General features: G+C 35.3%; 1 protein-coding gene across 1 annotated transcript in view; it reads right to left on the bottom strand.

Annotated features, from left to right (window-relative positions):
* The window catches only part of CRIM1 (cysteine rich transmembrane BMP regulator 1), a gene marked incomplete in the record, with an annotated part of 392,052 nt that overhangs the window by 201,900 nt on the left and 170,247 nt on the right, over window positions 1–19,905 (bottom strand). Inside the window, 2 exon segments of the mRNA XM_072409242.1 lie at window positions 2,297–2,417; window positions 9,561–9,803. Coding sequence (XP_072265343.1) covers window positions 2,297–2,417; window positions 9,561–9,803 — 364 coding nt within the window.

Raw genomic sequence — 19,905 nt, forward strand, 5'->3', positions numbered from 1 at the left:
TGTATTACAAAAATGTCTAACTGAAATTAATCAAAATAAAGGTGAATACAGCTAATCTCATGTTGGCCCAGTTGCGGAACTATTGATAATGTGCAAAACATTTGCTTTTCTTGGTAGTGTCAAAGTTTTTCCACTTATATTGACTTATATTGACTGTCACTGAATGACATGTAGTGAGTATATTGGGGGTCTTGGAGTATCCAGCAAAGTTAAGAATTTCAGCCCTTTTATACTACTATTTATTTATCCTCCTTGACACTAGAAAAGATGTCTGTTAGCACTGTATAAATACTGATAATACACATACAATACAAATGTCTACAAAAGACATTACAAAAGTACCACTTGTAATATATACAGGAGCTGGATAAAATGACGTGAATAGATATATTAAAAATTAACTTTAAAGTAAAAAAAAATGCAATTACAATTTTAATTGACATTCTAAAGACTATTTTTTTGCAGTTGTCAGTATATGGCAGATATAAAAATGTATTTAAATTAGAACTTTCATAATTGCATATACTTTTCTTTTTAAAGCAACATGAGACATACAGGCTAAATATTAGGTGGCGAGCACTAATTTTGTGGACAACACCCACCATGAGACATAATCATTTTTACACCTATAAAGACATCATTGCGATGCTGAAACAGCACTATCTGCAGCTTTACATGATGATAGGTCTCTATATATATATTTTTACCTAAATGGCAGGAGGGGGTCAAAAAGGGAGACAAGGACTACAGATCAAACCATAAAATCATAATAAACTGTTTTCTAAAGCACATGCAATTATATCAGTACATGGAGGTACAGTAATAGATTGCATTCAATTCAAAAAAATACTGATCGTAACCAGTGATAGCATTCCCTTGCCAGATATACAGTTTAAACTGCAAATAGTGGAGGAACAGAGAAGATACTAAAGTGACTAATTATAGTCATTTAGACAAAGAAGAAATAAACTCCACACTTCTGAAGAATCCACAGAACATATTTATATTGAAATGTGCAACTTAATTATGCAATTCCTACAAAAAAATCCAATATACATTACTAAGGGGGATGTGCTTTAACTACAGCAGATTATGTATACTACTTCTCTGTCCTCCCTTTCCTTACCAACAGTTTTCTTCTTTTCTAGCTATCAGGTTGAAGATTTACCGACTAGCCTTATCTAAGCTCTCCCCAGAGCTTCTGTTTCAGCATGTTATGAAATTAGGCTATTAACTGCCTGGTTATAAATCTGTCTTAGAAATGATTAACACTTTATGAAAACTCCCAACTTGATTATTTTGGATTACATGCGAGCTAAAGGCAGTTTCTTTTTCTGATTAAACAGAAAACATCATACAAATATATTATTCCAAATTCAACTGTTCTCAACTGTTTCTGTTACTCTTTTTTTGTCTTGTGATTTTATCATTTGTAACAAAACAAAACAAAACAAAAAATAACATTTGGCATACCAAATAATTGGACAAATCTACTTAAACCATTAGCCTTCAATATTGTTCACAAATCACACTCTCACTTGTACACAAACTTAAAAAAACAAAATAAAGAAACAAAAAACAAACTTAAATTAACTATCCTACATATGTTGGGTAACATCTATTGTTATAAAAAATTCTAAAATTATTATTAAGTGCAACAATCCAGAAAAAGTAAAAATAGATCAACATAGTGTAGAGATAAAAATTAGCACAGTTAAAAATTATGGGGGAGAGGAGGATATTTTTGCCTGAGAATATCAATTTTGACTTGGTACACAAAACATGCCCATCACTAGTTTATTCTAAAACAGCAGTCAACAGAAATGCCTATCAAATTACTATGAATAAACATAATTATAGTGTTTATTTTTTTAAACATTTATTTGAAAGGGACGTTTTCCTATTTTACATGTTCAAGCGCTTTGTGCTTTTTGAGTCAATTATGATGGGTCACCTGCTGTTAAATGATCTTTTGTGCATGGTTCTTCTTTCCCAGTAGATGGTGTTCTCATGTAAACTGTGTAACAAACATTATTTTCAAATAAAATAATCTGGCACACAGTTTACATTATGACACAGTGCCAACTACTGGTGTGAGCCAAGTACAAAACTCCATTTTGTTTTTTCTAATGGCAATTTAAGGTAAAATAAATAATCATAATACTCAAGTATATACGGTACATATAGGTGATACAAGCATCAGTTTCACTTTCACTGGTTTCCAACTATAAGAACTGTATTTCAACAAATTGAAGAAATATTTGAGAAAGATACATATTGTTTAGAAGTAACAAACCTTGTTGGCAATGTGCAGCATCCATCAGCTGTCAGTCGGACTTGTGTTTCATAGCTGTCCGGCGGGCAGACAACTTGTTGAACTGGAGGGCACTCCACAGTACTGCAATCGACACTGAAAACTTAAAAGGAAAGAATGGAATTATAATGTGAAGCATTAAGCAGGAGGTACACAAGTGAATGGAAACAAAGGTGTAAGATTACAATATTAAGTGACACATATTTTTTAATGTTATAAGTTTAGGTTAAAATTACACCCCCCGCCATTGAAGCCACACCTTTACATTGACATCCTACTTTCACACCAGGTGCCAGTTAGCACAGACCTTCAATAGGTCACTGCTACTTGACCATCCCAATGTTTTTTTCCAGATCCAGCAGAGTAATTTACTACAGTCTTCCTTTCATAAGTTATTGAACTTTGAGAATACACAGGCTGCCAGTGCTTATTAGGGTGGGAAGATTTAAGATACAATAGGATTTTTTTGCTGCCTGACGCTGCCCTTGCCTGGTATATAACTACATGCTTTGAGTTTGCAAATCTTTTGGGGATATTCCTTGTGTTAATCAGCAGTTTTCTTTGGAGGAAAGTATTTACATCATGCTTCCAAATATCATATAGTAGGAAGGTTTAGAGAGATACATATTCTAGCAATTAACCTAATAACCATCTGGAAATAGGAATACAATCCAGGACACGAAGTTCTAGTAGGATACCAAGGATCCTGATCTTGGGGTCAAAGGATAATAAGGCGGAATATGTGGCATTGAGTTAATCAACTAAGTCCAGAATAAGTGCAACTTAGAGCTTCCCCAAGCATCAACCCCCAGTGTAAATAGTATTTTGAGGGTACAGTAAATTCTAGGAGGGATAAAGTGTTGAGATAGGCAATATGGTAGGGGACAGGGAAGATGTGGGATGTACCTATAACTGCGAGGGAGTCAACATTCTTATCCCCACTTAAATACTTAAATAATTTCATTCAAATGGTTTGTATTACCCATAGTTTATTATAAATTTGAATTTGGTGTTTCATTCACTGAATTATTTCATTCCAAAGGTACAATCCTTATTACCAACAGAAAATAATGTGCAAAGCAACTTTAGCACTTTTAGAAAGTAGGATACATATTACATTCATATTATTTATTTAAACAAAAAACATTTTGTGTCTCGTTATATTTTCATTAAATTATGATCATGAACATTTTTCTATTCAACATTTTAAACCAAGTTATAGCTTTTAAATTAGAGGTGCATTTCCCTTAGGGTTTTGTTTTGATTTTAACCTTAATAGGGACATTTATTCTCACCTCCTGTCTCTGTGATGCATGTAGAATTAAAAGTACAGTTGTTACTGGGACAGGAAGACATAAAAAGCAGTAACAACACTGGCAAATGTTTTACCAATTAATTTTTGCTTTTTCCTGTGTCCCTTTCAATGAGATTTGTCATTGCTACCTGCCCGAGACACTAAAAATCCTGTCACTTCTGGATATATTTGTTCAGATGTCATCTTACTCTTGACGTTTAAAAGGGATTGGATGCAGCCACATGTGACACAAGATTTAGGTCTTGTAACAGGTCACTCAAGCACCAAGTGTGGATTTTTGAAGACATGGAAGAGTGTACTTTGTGCTCCATTTTCAATAGTAATGAGTTTCTTATGGAGCATCACTAGTTAGAGTTAATTTAAAAGCACATGAAGCAATGAAAATAGATATATTTTATAGTAAGGTTTTGATTACATCTAGTTAATTGTTTATGATTGTGTTTCTGATATAAGGCATTTCAGTTTGGGTCAGTTTTACAATTTACCTCGCTTAAAGTTGACTGTTCTAGAACTTCTGACTTGAAAATGATTTATAAGTATGACTGCTTTAGTTTTGGAAGTCATAAATATTACTAATCATGGATTTCTTTGACACTCACATCTCATTTCTGGCTTGCAAAGTATGACATATTTCCAATAAAGAATGATAGATGCTTTGGAGAGTGATGCCAGAATGTCAGCTTATAAATGGTTTAGGATAACAATACTAAACCTTGTAGCCTTACAGGGTTGAATTCTCAACATTTTTCTTTACAGAGCACACCTCTCTGTCAGTGACATATTAACCCCAATATATTATAGGAAAATTAATAAATAATTGACAGGTTGAAACAGGAATGTTTCTGAATGTACACACGAGAGGTAAGCTATATTAACACAACTCGACAATAATATCTAGAGTTTAATTTACCAATACCAACAGCATAAAATAGCAAATATAAGTTAATGCTGGCAATATAAGTTGATGCTACCAATAAAGTAATAGTACAACACTTAATGAGCTTCAACCGTAGGTTGCACACATGCCTGATTTATCAAAATTCTCCAAGGCTGGAGAAGAAAGACTTTCATGGGTGAACCTGGGTAATACAGCAAACATGGAATGGAGAAAGTCCAGCAGCAAAAACATTTGCCAAATAATAGCAAATAATTTTAGGAAATTTATCACAGGTTTGTGGGATCATCCAGGTTTATCAAGGATAGTGTATCTGCTCCAGTTTAGGAAAACCTTAAATCAGGCCCACCTGGTGATCTGGCCATCTGAAAATAATGGATAAAAGGTACTGTCAGGGTAAAGCAATATTAGACACATTGAAGTGCAGCTTAGCATACATTGTGTGTGGCACCTTGGTGAGAAGGTTGATACAAGCTTTATGGTAAGAGGCTCTACCACCGTGCAGGAGAACATTATAGAATGATATGAAATGTTCAACTTTTCCATGATCTTGCCAGAAACCCCATTATGTCACCCTCTTATATTCACCATGGGCAGGGACCATGGTGAAAGCATTTTAAATATCATTTAAAAATAATAGCACATTTTATTCTCTATCCTCTTGCATTTTCATACAAAGTCCATATTAAACTGTATTCCAAAGCTCAAAAAATGTACATTACTTTCCCAAAGTGAGCAAGTGAATTGTGTAACCGTTCAGTATCACCATGGTACTAATTTTCTTCCCACTGTACTTGAAAATCTCATTCACATTTTTATATAGTTGCTATGTATTTTCACAGAGAAAGACACCTACCTATATGACTATGTATTGGAAACTGGTGTTTAGTGCTTTTGTTGATTCATTTGCCATTCACTGTGATATCAAACCGAACTGTGAATTATTGTGTTAGCACTACACACTGAAACATCAAAGAGGGGGGAAAAAAAATCACATGTGTTATGCAGCTTCACAGAAGCTGTGAACTCGAAGATATGTTTTGTAATGGCAATCTTCAAAAGTTTTCCTCAACCTAATTTAATATGGAGTGAAATGATGTAATTGAAAATCCCAACACCATCATATCTTACTAAGATGCATCTTATAAAATGATGACGCTATTCTAGAAAACTGTTCTATTCAGGTCAGATTTTTTTTTAATATAATTATGAGGATCCTACAAAATTATTACATACAATATAGCAAAAACTCATTTAAAAATATACAAATCCATGTAAAAACACCAACAGATTTAATTCAATGGTCATATAAAACCAAAAAAAAGACATCATTAAAATTCATACTTTTTTTTAATTCATAAGTTTTAGATACACTTTTTAGTAGATTTACCTCTTCGATCAAATATTAAGAATTGATGCATTTCGCAAATATAAAATTTGCTTCTAGATCTGAGATACAATCCCTTTTATACAAGTGTATAAAAAGCTTAAAAGGTGGAGGCAACTTAGGGCAAAATATCAGCAGAGGGGCAAGCCACCCAGATCAGGTCAGATCAGATCAGAGGTATTCTTAAGTGGAGTTATCACAACTGCGCATCTAATACATTATTATATGCTGTTCAAAACAAGATCATTTCCTAAAAGGTAGCCTTGAAGTATCCTTAGATTAGAAGCAAATTTTATATTTGCGAAATGCATCAATTCTTAACATTTGATCGAAGAGTTGACAGTTGACAGCAACTTTTGTTACACAGAGCAGCACTTAGCTGTCAAAGTAATACCTAAACCCTGCACAACTCATGACACAGAGGGTGACAAACAGTAAAGCAAGTTAAAGTAAAAGTGGATTTCCTGGAGCATTCTGTGAAACTTAGCCGCCAGTTTGTTAACCAGCCTTGCTGTATGTCTGAGAAATGCTGGCAATCATTTAGTAATGTCACAAAACCCACATTCTATTCAGTGGGTCATTGTATTACTACTAATGTTTTCAAAATGAAACAAGTAGCTTAGTGGTTAGTACAAGAAACTAGGATTGCATATTTATTTCTGTATTATTGTAGATAATAGATTTATATGGTCTTATGAGAGGGAATGATGCATACAATGTTCACTCTAATATAATTGTGCAGACTACAAAGAAACAGAAGTGAAAAAACAGATATATTCCTACCTTCAGAATCTAGATTACTTTCTAATCTTTTCATACATGACACACCAAAAACATCCAGTTTGAGTCAAATTTTACTTAATTTGTTATAGGGTTTCCCAATTAAATAATACATTATTTTATTTTACCAGGATAAAATGGCCAGTTTACTCCCACAAAATAAGGTTATTTGCCTATATTTAGTATATATTATATTATTAATATTGACTGATAATCTGAGAACTGTGCATAAGCGTTCTGATTATCTCTATGTCTTTTTCATGTATTTTACCCTTAAAAGTACATTGTTCTCCCCATCCCCAATTATCTGGGCACAGCGCCTGACAGCCGTGCCTCCTCCTCCTGCCTCTTATCAGCAGCTCCAATCCTCTGAATGGATTACACTGGGGTTGTTCCATTCCCAGCCATCATCCGATCAGAAGATTACAGTTCCTGATGAGCACAGTTCAACTAAGATGAGATTGGGACACAGAGTCCTGTGTTCTCTAGCACAAGCTGTGCCTTTTATTAAAAAAAATGTAAAAAATGTATCTGCCCATGTGTGATAGGTATGTGTTATCCACAGAATAGTGTAATAGGTGTGTGTGTCTAAGGGGTGCATGTCATGTACAAAACTTCATATCTCCTCTGTATCAACTTGAATTTTGCAGCGTGCACAGGGGATCCTCATGGCTATATAGCCCCTCCCCCCCAGTTTTTATTGGGGTTGCATTTTCAAAAGGCCCCTAATTTAATATGCAAATTGGGGACCCCTGGGGCCACATACTTAGCAAGCACCTTGAGATGGGACCCGTAAATGTAAACCTACCTGTCACAAATCTAAGACTATCATACTATGCTACTCTGTCTGCTTCTCTTTGTATCCCATTTTCTGAGAATGGTGGGGTGTACAAAAGATAAAATGTAGGTGCAAGTGGGGGACATCTTTTGGCTAACATCCCCTAAAATTTAATTACTATGCCGTCATCAAAACATGAAAAACTCCACCCATCAAAATGCACTGCCCTGTTACACATTACTGTCCACTTCTAACACATGAACCCTTATTTTCCCCACCAATTTGAAAATGTAGGTACAAGTGGGGAACATCTGTGGCTAATGTTCACTAAAATTTCATCACTATGGCATCATTAGAACATAAAAAACTCTATCCACTAAAACAAAAATAGAGGTCCAGGTAGTAGAAGGGTACAATCATGTGTAACAGGGAGGCAGGATTTTATGGGCAGAGGTTTTTATGTTGTATTGATACCATAGTGGTGAGAGTTTGTGGGGTATTAGCCACAAGTGTCCCCCCATTTGCACCATTATTGTTGTTTTTGTGCACGTCTCCATTCTACAGAAATTAGTGTTCAAAGTAGAGAAGTGAACAGTTATGTGTAACAGTACAGGACAGTGCGTTTTGATAGGTAATGTTTTTTTTGTATGTTCTAGTTTAGGAGGGTTATACACATGTGCCTACTTGCGCCTACATTTTCAATTTCCTACACTTCTTCATTCAGAGAAACTGAGGTTCAAAAAAGAGAAGCAGACAGGATAACATGGTATGACAGTTATAGTTTTGTGAAAGGCAATTATAAATTTAACCTCCCTAGCGGTTCATTTCTTTACGGCTTTATGTCTAAAAGCGGTACATTGTTTGTTTATTTCATGAAAATGTATTTTACAGTATAATATAATAGTATAAGTATAATATAGTTTGAAACACAAAATCATGTAAAATTATTAAATTTAATACATTTAAAAAAATTATATATTTTTTTAATTTTTTTTTTATTAAAAAAAATATATTATACTCATACTATTTTATTATACTGTAAAATAAATGTTCTTGAAAACAATGTACTGCTTTTACACATATAAATCCAATGTATTGCATTCAATACAGTTATTTTGTATTGAATGCACGACAAATTGGGTTTTGAACATTAATAGTGTTTCAATTGTTTCCTGCTTTAAGCTTCTTTACTCGGCTATATTGTTAAGCCAGCTGACCAATAGGACCTTTATTTATATTGACATTAATAACTTTAAAACAAGCAAACATCCAATCATATGCACAGAAAAAAAATGTTCTACAAATAAATGGATATTAAATCCAGGGACTAGAGTAAAAAATGTGAAAGCCATCAGCAAGATGGTTAAAAGATTTTAATATGACTTACATAAAAAGTGTGCAGATAACTGTGTGTAAATTCTGACACGTTTCATTAGCAAAGGTTACACCTTCAAGAAAGTTAGAAAAATATTCAAAAGAAAATGCTAAACAGCTCTGTTTAAACAATCACAAGTACTTAGGTGTAAGCGGGATAATGTAGTAGGTGTTTGTGTGATACAAAAGCAAACATCACTTTAGGTTGCATCCTAATAAAGACTTTAAGAGCAATTCCAGGCAAAAGTGAAAGAAATATAAGAGCTGCTAGAGCTGTACAGCATGCACTGTCTGGATTTAGTTTACCTTGTATTTTCTGGATACAAAATCTAATGGGCACCTCATAGAGTGGTTCCTAGGAAATATACTTTAGTCTGTGCAGTTTGTACTTTGTAAACTTGTCCATCACTGCTTGATGAATAAATTGCTCATATTTTAATTTTCAAAATTTGTTTAATATGACTAGTGACACTTAATATAAAAGTGAAACAAGTTTGTACTGACATTTGTAATTTGTATATGAATTACTGCAATATGCATGCAGTGGGTGTTTTGGGTGCCTTCCTCCTCTTTCTTTTTCAAACATTTCTTAGAAAACCAGATAATTTGCTAAAAACACCAAGTAACCGTATTAATTACAGAAATGCATGGATAAAAAAAATAATAAAAGTTGAGAGGTACATTTAATTGCACTTGTTATAAAAAAAGATAAATTACCTGGTTTGCATTCATACAAGTCACAACATTCCCCTGGCTTGCCTGATGCTTTGGACACAAGTATATTGAGATAGCCAGGTTGGCAGACTTTTCTCAAGCATCCCGCTGGGCTACACACACAGCGGCTGGGCAGAGGACAACATTCACCAGGAGGTGCATAGCCTTCAATGAGGATAGAGTCCTCCGCACACCGTGGAGAAAACTGTACTTCACACCGGGCTAATGAGCAGTCAGGCTTTTCATCTGTAATAAAAGATTAAGTAAAACATTAGATAATATATTACACATATTAAATAATGCAACAATGCATGCATATTTCATATGAATATATGCTGTACTGCATTAGCTAAACATACCTAATGTAAATAAGCAAATATTGTGCCAGTTAAAAAAGCCATTTTTGAATTCCAAATCTTAACTCTTAAAAAGGAAATACAAAAATGTAAATGTCACAAAATATAAAGCATATACAGACTACAGTTACAGGAGGTAACTGCAAAGCTTTTTCAGGTCTTTTGCCTTTTTTTTTTGGTAATATTAACAACTATCAAAAGCTGTGCTTGGTGAGAAGCTGTTCCAATTTAAGTCTACAGAGGCAGCTGGATGCTGCTTGTAGTGTCTGCCAATTTTATATAAAGAGCAACCGCCACCTTTTTTTTCCCTTTTTAAAAAAGCAGTATCACGCAATTGCTTGAAAAATTTGTTAGTGTGAATATGCCTTAACTATAACTTAAAAAATGGTGTCAGACTTTTTTCTGGACTGTCGGATGATTTGTCTTTCTGGTCTTCAATGTATCTTCCTTTACCACCTCTCCATCTCCAACCTTTTACCCTTACATTTTTTGAAGGGAAGGTAGGTTAGGTCCATAAATATTTGGACAGAGACAACTTTTTTCTAATTGTGGTTCTGTACATTACCACAATTAATTTTAAATCAAACAATTCAGATGGAGTTGAACTGCAGATTTTCAGCTTTAATTCAGTGGGTTGAACAAAAAGATTGCATAAAATTGTGAGAAACTATAGCCTTTTTTTTTACAATCACTTCATTTCAGGGGTTTAAAAGTAGTTGGATAATTGACTCAAAGGCTATTTAATGGGCTGGTGTGAGCAAATCCTTCGTTATGTCATTATCAATTAAGTAGATAAAAGTCCTGGAGTTGATTTGAGGGGGGTTGCTTGTATGTGGAAGATTTTGCTGTGAACAGACAACATGCGGTCAAAGGAGCTCATGCGTAAAACAAGCCATCCTTAAGATGTAAAAACAGGAAAAAAAAAAACATCCGAGAAATTGCTACATTATTGGGAGTGGCAAAATCTACAGTTTGGAGAAAGAAACAAAGCACTGGGAACTCAGCAACGCCAAAAGACCTGTACATCCACGGAAGACAATAATGGTGGATGATTGCAGGATCATTTCCATGGTGAGGAGAAATCCCTTCACAACAGCCAACCTAGTGAACAACACTCTCCAGGAAGTAGGCGTATCGATATCCAAGTCTACCATAAAGAGAAGACTGCATGAAAGTAAATACAGAGGGTGCACTGCAAGGTGCAAGCCACTCATAAGCCTCAAGAATACAAAGGCTAGATTGGACTTCTAAAAAAAAACAGCAAAGTTATGGAAAAACATTCTTTGGACAGATGAAACCAAGATCAACCTTTACCAGAATGATGGCAAGAAATAATTATGGAGAAGGTGTGGAACAGCTCATGATCCAAAGCATACCACATGATCTGTAAAACATGGCGGAGGCAGTGTGATGGCTTGGGCGTGCATGGCTGCCAGTGGCACTGGGACACTAGTGTTTATCCATGATGTGACACAGGACAGAAGCAGCAGAATGAATTCTGAGGTGTTCAGAGACATACTGTCTGCTCAAATCCAGTTAAATGTAGTCACATTGATTGGGAGGCGTTTCATAATACAGATGGACAATGACCCAAAACATACAGCCAAAGCAACCCAGGGGTTAGTTAAAGCAAAGAAGTTTGAGTAATTATAAAAAAGAAATGAATACACAAATTATTGGTTAACTCAGCAAGCCTTTCTTCACAGCTACCTTTCTTTTATATTAGCTTTTCAAAATAACACATTGAATAATTTGGAGGCTGACTGAAAGTTTGAATGCAAAAAACTTTTTAAAAATTAAATAATACATTTTAGAGAGGTGAATACTTTTAACCAAAAAGAGGGACAATTGAGACTGGAGGACATGGATCTGACAGAACAAACCCTCCAAATTGTGTATAGTTGTGTGGTATGTTCAACCTGCTACTTGGACAATAAATATTATTACTTCAATCCATTGGGATGACCTAGTAAATATTAATGCTAAACCAGAAAAGAAGAGCATTTCGAACTAGCAGTGGTATCACAAGAATGCCTGGATGCCCATTTTTCACTCTTTGATGGTATTCTTAACACACTCTTTGCCTATAGCAAGCTCCCGCTCAGCCTCGGGAAGCTATTTCCACTGTGAAAGGACATGGGTGACCCCCATGACTTCTGAGTGCAAGGGATGGTGTCTGGGGAAGGACTGACAGAGAACCAGGAGCCCAGAGAAATTGCAGTACCAAGATTCCCAGGGAGACAAGTCCAAAATACAAAGCCTGGCTATACACAGGTAATTGGTCCACCAGACAAGGTATACAAGGGCAAGACACAAAGCTCACAGGTAAAAAGTTAGTCAAGGCAGCATATACTTGCAGGATCAGAAACAGGCAAAATCAGCAACAAAAAATCTTACAAATTCACACTTCAGCAGCAAGTCAGCCTAGTTAACTATAGTCCCCGGGACTGTGAGCAGAAAGGTTATATGGCCGCCAATACCTGAGCAGCATTGAGTCAGGAACTAATCTGCCCTTAAAATCCCCTTCAGCTGTGCAAAGCCTCAGAGTGTGTGCTGGGAATGATGATAAAATACATCAGGCTGCATGGCTAAAGGCAAGCAGGAGCTGCTGCCATTTCTTTGTTCTCCTTGTGCTGCAGGTGACATTGCTAGATAGAATTAACATTGTTTGATACTGCGCACATATATACTGGGATTGCCAGTATATATGATCTCCTAACAAGCAGTTAGTTTTCTCATAAAAGTATGCTCTCCTTACTGCAACATATATATCTGTGCTGGTTCACTTTCCCCATCTCTGAGTTCTGCTGCACAGAGCCTGCAAGAAGCTGATACCAAGCCACACTAAGGTAATAACAATGTTTATATTAATGATTACAGAGCTACACTCACTTGTGTTGTTTATTTCTGCCAGGGGTTCAAGACAATGGCAAGGACATTAGAGAACTTTCTAACAATTCTAACAATTATAATATATTGTTTTATAAAATATATTATAATATACCAATTAAAGTAGGGTTTCATATAGACCCAAAACATCCCTGATGTTAGAAAGGTTTAGAAGGGCTGCACTATACTTTGCAGGCAGATAATGTTAGCCAAACATGTTGCCAAACAAAGACTTATGGCCCTATTTTTACCTTACCACACATTTTGGTGAACTATGGAAAATGATGTATGTAGGACTACAATATGACTTAACCTCCCTAGCGGTAACCGAGTATGACTCGGGGTAGAAAAAAAGTTGCTGAAAACTGTAACCGAGTCACACTTGGGGTAGGTAAACCTATGGGAAGGTTAGTAAATACAGCGCTTACCTGATCCGCCGGCGTCACGTGTTGTCCGCCGGCGTCACGTGTTGTCCATCGCCGCGATCCATCTTCTTTCTCAGGCGTCTTCTGCACAGCATGAGTCACCGGGGGGGTTCCCGGTGACGTTGGTGCATGTGTACGTTGCCGGCAAGGCAGGAAATTTAAAATCCATTTGTACTGAGTTCAATACAAAATAACTGTATTGAATGCAATACATTGTATTTATATGTGTAAAAGCAGTGCATTGTTTTCAAGAACATTTATTTTACAGTATAATAAATTAGCATGAGTATACTTATTTATTTTTTTTAATTAAAAAAAAAAAATATATATATATATATATATATATATATATATATATAATATATATAATAAATTTACTTAATTTATTATTTTTACATGATTTTGTGTTTCAAATTTTATTATACTCATACTGGTATATTATACTGTAAAATAAATTTTCATGAAAAACAATGTACCGCTTTTAGACATAAATTCAGACAGAAATGTACCACTAGGAAGGTTAAGGCATGTTAGAAAGAATGACTGGCCTTTTCATAAGCATCATGGGATATTGTGGTTTAGTCTGGCATTTCAGAGGCATACATACATAAGCAATCATCTTGATACCCAGTGAACTAGTATTTTCAGAAGCATTTTATTTATCTTTAATTCTCATTGTATGTTGTTTTCTGTTTTTTATATGTTTAAATTCATAAACTTAGAATGTAAGTACCCACATGTTTGAATGTTTAAATTTTTCTAAAAACTTATTGCCTATTATTAACTTTATTTAATATAGGCAATAAAAATTATGTTTTCAACATTTCCATATTCCAGTTTTTCACTTAAAAACCACTTAAAAAAAAAAACTAGATTGAAAACACATCTATGGCATAAAATTACTGTATACAAACAAGTTAAAAAAGGCTTATTAGTGATGGTAAAAGGTACGGATGTGTTTCTCAAGACTAGACCTGCTTCTTCTGGGGAACATCACAAGGAGCGGGGTGGGTTCAAATTATCTGTGTCATATAAAAAACGGTATCTGTTCCATCAAAATCCATCAGATCCCTGGGTAAAAAAAAAAAAAAAAAAAAGACTACTTCAAAGGGCCTTCAATTTATGAAGCCTGAAATCATGTGCAGGGAGCAGCCTTGCAGGGTGCGTGACATAGGTATCCTGGGAGGCTTTGCGCACTGGTCAAGACAGAAAAGGCAGGTGCCAGAACATACACATTTTTGATTTATCTTTCAAATGACGGTGACTGAAATGTTAAAGAATGGCTGTTTGGTTTTTCAAACACCTGACAGATATTTCCCTAAAATAATAAGCGAGTGCAAGCAGAGTTCATCTGCTGTAGTCATTTGCACACCACACAAATGCAAATAATTGAATAAATCCAAAGTTCATGTCTTTGCCCACCTTCAGATGCATTTTCTTTTTAAAGAACTGGTTGAACAATGTTTGTAAGTTAATTACAGCATCTGAATAATACTCCATATTTGAGGGGGCAAAAGCAACTTTGGTTTCGTTAATTATCTGTTTCCAACTATTATTCCTGTGGTGAAAATGGAAAGGTACAAACAAGCCTTAATTAATAACAGTGCACTTCTCCCTGTTGTACTTTACATTCTGCCAACTGCAAGAGCTGAGAACAAAATTTCAAGTCAAGCTTGACAAGAGCAGAATAAGCCATCCTTTCTAAACAATGATTCATAGTCACACAAATATCACTGATGTTATGTTAGGTGAACAATGAAGACTTGGGCTAACTAAGACAGTCTTCACTGAACCCATTCACTAATGCTTTTTGAAATGAGCAGCAAATGAGTTGGAAACAGGAGAACATCATAGATCAGGGACATAATCAAATATGAATTCCAAACAGTTCGTACTTGTGTATTCTAAAGCGTACTGTCAAGCAGTGTATTAGAAATCTCAATGAGATGTAAAGGATTTTCTCTAAAATTTTGCCTACATACAGTGTTGCATTTGCTACTGCTACTTTTAGTCAAAACAGCACCTTGACCCCCACCATCTCCCGCCAACAACAAAAAAAACTGCAGGCACACATTTTATTACCCCCTTTAAATCAGTTCTTGATTGATTTATAGGGAACACTTGCTATATAATTAAAGAATTATTATTAAAATGTATTATTTAAATATTAAATAAATGAAATGTAATATGCTTTAAAGTGTATGTAAACTCCACACTTTAGTTTTAGATTAGAGTAGAGAAGGGTTAAAAAAACCCTATCAAATGTATTTTTTTGCCATATGTGTCTCATTTGGAAGATTTCCCTTTACATCATGTCCGGAAGACACAATAGAAAATGAAAGGAAATGTCTTGCTTATGGAAATAGGTGATACAGCCATCCTATAGAGCAGTCACAGGAACAAAAGCTCCCATTGAAAGAATTTGCCAATGGAAATTGGTGATGATTGGATTCCTACTTACTTTTTTCCTTTGTGACAAAGATCACCAGGACAAATATAGAGGTCTATTAACCCCTAGATAGAAACACAGCAGAAAAAAAGAACTTGACAAGGGTTTTTTTTTTTTTAATATTTTATATAAAACAAAACAAATGTCTTAACACTACTGATAACCTATAAAATGTTATATATTGCAAAATATAAAATAATAATACTGAACATTTTAATTGGTCAAGGCAATTTATTTCCTAATAATCTAAACTATTAAGGAAATGATCTTCAGAGAATAAGAATGTGAAGAAAAGGTACACTATTACAAACCATAGCTTAAGTATTTAGGAGAGCAAACAGTACTTTGGTATTCCTGTACTGTTGATGTTCACCTCCTATCTAAGCCAAGGCCGGCCATGGATGATCTTTATTGCTGCATCAGTGAAGTAACTTAATCAGAGGGTTTAATCTTTCTGGAACAGCAAAGGGAGGTATAAATAGCACTGTCCGACAGTGCTAAAAAACAGGAAGCTTTATAATAGGTTTACTCACATCTAATAGCAGTACACATTCTGATAGTGACACAGAGGAGGCATTAGGATTAGACCTTTTTTCCTGTCACAAGTTTCAAAGTTCAAACATTGACACATAAGTAGAAATAATATTTTCTATGATTATCCAAAGCAACTGCAAATAAATAAATAAATTATAGGACTCCAAGTCAGTCTAATTTTATTTCTTTTACATGCTTTATACAGGTTTATTTATACTGGCCATGTGAACCTGTAAGAAACTGCATAATCGTATACAAAATTCATTAAACTTTCGCTTTTAAAGTCCAGCATTGAAAAAGGGTTCAATAACAAACCAAATACTCAAACAATAGAGGTAGTCCCACCAGGTAGGACAATAGATGTTGAATGGGCTTAGATTGGTAGTCAGTAGGGTTGTGGAAGTGAAGGTCCAGTAACAAGATTAGCTCATGAAATATATGGACTGAACCTTTAAACACACGTTTCTAACAGATGTGGGCCATTTTAAAGTGGAACATTATTGCAAAAAGGGATAAGCAATGTCCCTTCTGTACTAACCCTTCCTACCTGCCTGATCTGCTCTGTGTATCTGGAAAATTGACCTGCACATGTGGAGTGTCAGCTTTGGTTGCCAAGAAATCCAGCTTCTCTTCAGTGTGCCAGGAAAGAATAATCTACCACATGCAAGGGAGTTACTTCATCCCGGGCCAATCCAAGCAATGGTGGTCCCCCGCTCAGGAACAGGGCAGGTGAGTAACATGGGTTACATCCACTATACATTACATCAGCTGGTTGTATAACTTCTATAAAGTCACTGGATGGTGCTATTTTTGGTACAGTCATTCTACTCATTTTTAGCATTATTTTAGTTATAATGGTTACCAACAAGCTAGAGGCTCAGAGGCTAGTATTCTCAATTATTATAGAGTGCAGCACCACCATGGTAGGTTTTAGGAGTTCTTACTGGTTTTATGATCATGACACAAAAACCTGTCATGTAAATGAGATGTTCCATTTCATACTCATGAATAAAAGACTATAACTTATGTAATACATATCCAGTGTAATGTTAAGTGAGCTTTGTGAGAGCTATTAAAATATTTCAGTCTATATGTTCAACTATATTAGCTGTAAAATCAAAAGACATTTGCCTAAGCCAAATTTCCCTTTACATTTGCATAGAATTCTACATTACATCAGAGACTCCGAACATAACTCATGGGTTATTACTGATAAGAAAAAGAATGTAGGGAAGGAATGTCGGCCATTAATTCTGTCAAAATTTATATAAGACTGCTACACTTCCTTTTCAGAAAAACTGGAACACGTGCATTTTAAAAGACCAATACATAACACCAATAAAGCAAAATACTAATCTTATCTTTTATTTATAAAGTGCCAACATGATATGTCACACTATACATTTGTAGCTGGCTGCCCCCCACATGAAGAATTCTCTTAACTTTCTGCTGCTTAACAACACAGAAAGAAGAATATCAACAGGATTTGTTATTTTATCCTATTTAGGTTTTTGAGCAGCTTGCAGCACCCTTAGCCTTCCTTTAGTTCTGCAAAAATGTGCCTTTTTGTTTTTCAGAAACCCCTGCACCTACTCTGAGGCTGTGAACAGCTGATGGGGATTTCAGAGTATGTTCAGCAGCCAATCAGCAGAGTAGTTCCTGGTTCCAATCTTGTCCTGCTATTGGCTGCTAGCCTTTTTTATACCTTTCTGATTCCAGGCTCTGGTTGTTGGACACTTGCCTGCTGCCTTCTCTGACCTGACCATCAGTCTGCTTAAACCTTAAGCCAAAGCATTGATCAGATTTTATTTTCAAACACTGATCTATCAGGCTTTTGAAAAGGGTAAGGTTGTGTGGTGTACCTTAATCTTTATCTCCTCTGCTTTATTTTTTTTGCTGTTACTTTTAAGCACCTATGGGTAAAAGTGTCCCTACCTGGAATCATTGAGCTCAGCACAATGTGATTTTGGTCATCAACCCAGTGGTACCTTTGCTGGGATATTAAGCCACATATCTTCTCAGCCATGTTACCTAAGACTTGCTCAGCTACACTCATATTGTGCCTTTCTGGATTTCTGACCTTGCTTGAACCTGAACTACACTTGCCTGCTGCCTTCTCTGACCTGACCATCAGTCTGCTTAAACCTTGCCTTGCGTTGTCATCCTACTCCATTCTGCTCAGTATTTTCATTTTTATTATCAATAGGCATTGATATAATGCCCCAACCTGACCCATTTCTTTTGACATTTTGGGACCTGAAAATCCTTGCTTGCAAGATTCTATTGCAGACGTTAAACTCCAACACACATCCAGTCAAAGCTCCATGTGGTTTCATCACTAAAAATAACTAAAAGTCATATTAAAAACCTTTTGCCGTGATAAAATTACATAGCACACGTACATTTCCAGACGTCCTCAATAAACATTTCTGTGGATTAGGACAAACTCAGATGAACAGATTAGCCTCTGGTAGTGTGCTGCATAGCTGGATCTTAGCAAACTGTGTGGAAGAAACTTTTTGCAGAGGTCCAACATACCCCTGCCAAGCTTAACAATTAGCTATTTGTGTGAATCAGCAGGGTTGTCAAACATCCACACAGAGACCACTGTTTCCACAATAAAAAAGAGCTTTTTCTGCAGCAAATAATCGGGGAACATGCTTTCTGGCTGTGGCTACATTTTACATGTTTTCTTATTAAACACTTTGTACACCTTTTATTTTTATGTACCTGTATGGCATTTAGGCAATTGAAACTAAAGGTTTGGTAAGCCTTAAATAATATAGCAACCTTAATGACCAATAATGCAAAAAGGGAATAAATATAAAACACTGAATCGTATTGGCAAAAAACTGGCGTCTGGACCTTACGAAGAACAAAATAAAGTCAATACTACAAAGTGTACCTGTGGGAATTTTTAAACTGCCTTATCTATAGACAATACATTTTTGTATTTGTCTGGTTTGGGCAATGAGTTTATCAGCATATTAGCCCTTCCAGGAAAGATACACTCTGCTATGAGAAACTAAAAATATTTATTTTGCTTAGACCAAAGTTCCAGTTTAGACCAAAGATTTATTACCAGTACATTAATATTTAAGGATAGTTCAAAAAGGACCTGAAAGTACTCTTTCCTAAAGTCCCCATAAAATAAACCTTTATTGAACAGTCTTTTGAATGGATAACATGTGAGCTTACAGCCTAAAGAACTCCACTAGTGACCTTCTATCATATCCAAGTGGGCCAAGTGTTTGACAGCTATGACAAAGATATTCCTTCACCTAACCACTGTCAGTTTTAATATTGTCATTCCAAAATATAGAGATTGAAAATGCTTTCTGTTCTATAGTTACTTAGGTGGACTCCATTTAATTAGGAGCAGTAGAAAAGATTCCTTTCAACTTTGTGCAATAATTTTAAATATTTATGTGTTACTTCTTCAAATACATCAGTCAGCACACTTTGATTTTCAGCTGATGTTTAAAGGTACATGAAGTTTTCAGCTATCCATTTTGCATGATAAATCAGAACATTGAAGTGTTTTTTTTTTAGGGTGAGATTGACTTTGAGGGTATCACCCCTCTACTGATGCAGTATCGCCTTATGCTCCTGTTTACCAGTGTTCCATGTTAATAGACGTGCAGGTGTTTTCTATACTTCTGCCTGCCAAGCCAAAGCATTGATCAGATTTTATT

The sequence above is a fragment of the Pyxicephalus adspersus genome, chromosome 4, assembly GCF_032062135.1.
Source record: "Pyxicephalus adspersus chromosome 4, UCB_Pads_2.0, whole genome shotgun sequence".
In the NCBI taxonomy this organism is placed as follows: Eukaryota; Metazoa; Chordata; class Amphibia; order Anura; family Pyxicephalidae; genus Pyxicephalus; species Pyxicephalus adspersus.